The following is a 2,607-nucleotide window of genomic DNA, read 5'->3' on the forward strand; positions in this document are numbered from 1 at the left end:
CGAACCATCCACCCCCTCTCCCTCCCCACCATCACCCAGCCCTCCCCCCTCCCTCGGCCCACCTTCCCCACTCCGCTCCCCCCGGCCCTCGGGGGGTCGGACCGGGGGTCGCGGCCCAGCCTGCCTCTGCGGCCGACTTCCGGGGAACGGCCAGTCAGATGATTGATCCCACGGCCGGCTTCGGGCCAGCGGCCGGGCAGATGCTCGCACCGCAGTCTTCTGCCGCCGGTTTCCTGGGCGCGGCGGCCGCCGACTTTGGGCCCGGCGGTCGGAGGACAGGTGATCCCACCGAAGTCTGCTGCCACCAATTTCCTGGGGACGGTCGGCCAGGTGCTCTCCTCCCAGGCCGCCGCGGCCGCCAACTTGGCGCTCGCAGGCGGCCAGGCGATCTCGCAAGTCGGGGACTTCGCGCCGGCGGGGGGCCCAGGGGGGCCCGTCCCAAGCGGCCTCCGGCACCAACCCCCTCCTTCCGCCCGTCCTCTCGCCCGACTTCCGGCAGTACAGCGAGAAGATCTACGACGCCGTAACCTCATCGTCCGGCGCCGCATCCGGCATGGCGGGCGTCAGGCGGTGCGTGGGCGGCATGGGGACCGCGGGCGGCGGCGCCCCCGGTGCCGCGGCACTGATGGCCATCCCGGAGAGGGAATGGGGAGGGGGAAGGAGAGGGCCAACGAGAGGAGGAGAGGCCGGGGAGGACGAACGAGCGAGGGAGAGGCACGGGGAGGACGGAGGCGAGGAGCGAAAGGGGGAAGACAGAGAGGCCGAGAGGGAGAGGAGCGGAGGAGAGAGAGACCGGCCAGAGAGGGGAGGAGGAGGAGGAGGGAGAGCGAGAGAGGAGGAGCCGGACCCGGAGAGACGGAGGAGAGGGCCGGGCGAAAGGGCCAGAGGGCCGGGCGAGAGGGCCAGAGGGCCGGGCGAGAGGGCCAGAGGGCCGGGCGAGAGGGCCGGAGGGCCGGGAGGAGGAGGAGGAGGAGGGAGCGGGAGGGAGAGGGGAGCGGGGAGGGAGAGGGGGACGGAGAGGGGACGGACGCCCGACTGGATTAAGCGGATCTTTGACATCGCCAAGAAGGGGGAGCTGCACGCGCTGGTGAGTCCTCGGGGTCACCGCCTCCAATGCTCATACAAGTACAAGTCGCTTATATAATAAGTAATTCGTTTATACAAGTAATGTGTTTATATAAGTACAAGTCATTTTCTCTCCTCTCCAAATATTTGTACTTATTTGTACAGATATACAAATATTATTTGTACTTATTTGTACTTATTTGTACAAATATGATATATTCCGTCCACAAAGTGAGTCCTCGGTCCTTGGAATACATAATATAATCCAGTATATAGTATATTCCGGTATATGTTATTCCAGTATATAATATATGATATATTACAAATATATGATATATTCCGTCCACAAAGGGATTCCTTGGAATATATAATATATTCCAGTATATGATATATTCCGGTATATGTTATTCCAGTATATAATATATAATATATTATAGAATATGTATAATATAATCCAGTATATAATATATATTATATAATATATACAATATATTTCAATCTATAATATATTCCATTATATGATATATTCCAGTATATGATATATAATATATATAAATTATATTCCAGTATATATTATTCCAGGATATGATATGGTATATATATTATATTCCAGTAAAAATATATAAATAATATAATATTTCCATAAATAATTTTCTAATATAATATACTCCCTTTTATAAAAACTATATATATATATACCCCAGTATTAATATATTCCCATATATAAAAATTATATATAAAATTAATATATTCCAGTGTAGAAAATATAGTAAAATTATTAAAATATTTTAATATTTTTTCGAATATGGGTAATTCCCCTTTCACAAATTAAATAAATAAAAACAAACAAATTTTATATAAAAAAAATAACCCAAAATATAATATAAAATAAAAATATAAAATTTTAAAAAAACAAAATTTAAAAATTTTAGAAAAATAAAAATAAATAAACATAAATAAAAAAACTATATATATAAATAAAAAAATATATATATATTTTAAATTTTATTTTATATATATATATATATATATATATAATTTTATATTTATACAAAAAAATTTTTTTTTGTATTTCTTTTTTTTTTTTTTTTTTTTTTTTTTATATATTTGTTTTTTTTTATTTATATATTTATATTTATTTCTTTATTTTATTTTTATATATTCGTTTATTTATTTCTCTCTTTCTCCTTTATTAATTTTCTCTCCTCCTCCTCCTCCTCTTTCTCCTTCATTTCTCTCTGCCTCTCCTTTATTAATTTTCTCTCCTCCTCCTCCTCCTCCTTTCTCTGTCTCCCATTTATTTATTTTCTCTCTTCCTCCCTTTCCTCTCCTCCCTTTCCTCTCCTCCCTTTCCTCCCTTTCCTCTCCTCCCTTTCCTCTCCCCCCCTTTCCTCCCTTTCCTCCCTTTTCCCCTCCTCCCCTTTTCCCCCCCTTTTCCTCTCCTCCCCTTTTCCCCTCCTCCCTCTCCCTCCCTTTCCTTTTCCCCCCCTTTTTTCCCTCCCCCCTTTCCTCTCCTTCCCTTCCTCCCTTTTCCCCTCCTCC

General features: G+C 45.1%; 1 protein-coding gene across 1 annotated transcript in view; it reads left to right on the plus strand.

Moving 5' to 3' along the window:
• Positions 1 to 743, plus strand: part of LOC119572847 (collagen alpha-1(III) chain-like) — a 6,727-nt gene extending 5,984 nt beyond the window's left edge. Inside the window, exon 2 of the mRNA XM_037919786.1 lies at positions 1 to 743. This exon is cut by the window's left edge and continues 517 nt beyond it. Coding sequence (XP_037775714.1) covers positions 1 to 527 — 527 coding nt within the window. The 3' untranslated portion in view covers positions 528 to 743.
• Positions 744 to 2,607: the final 1,864 nt, after the last annotated feature.

Source organism: Penaeus monodon, chromosome 5 (assembly GCF_015228065.2).
Source record: "Penaeus monodon isolate SGIC_2016 chromosome 5, NSTDA_Pmon_1, whole genome shotgun sequence".
Taxonomy (NCBI): Eukaryota; Metazoa; Arthropoda; class Malacostraca; order Decapoda; family Penaeidae; genus Penaeus; species Penaeus monodon.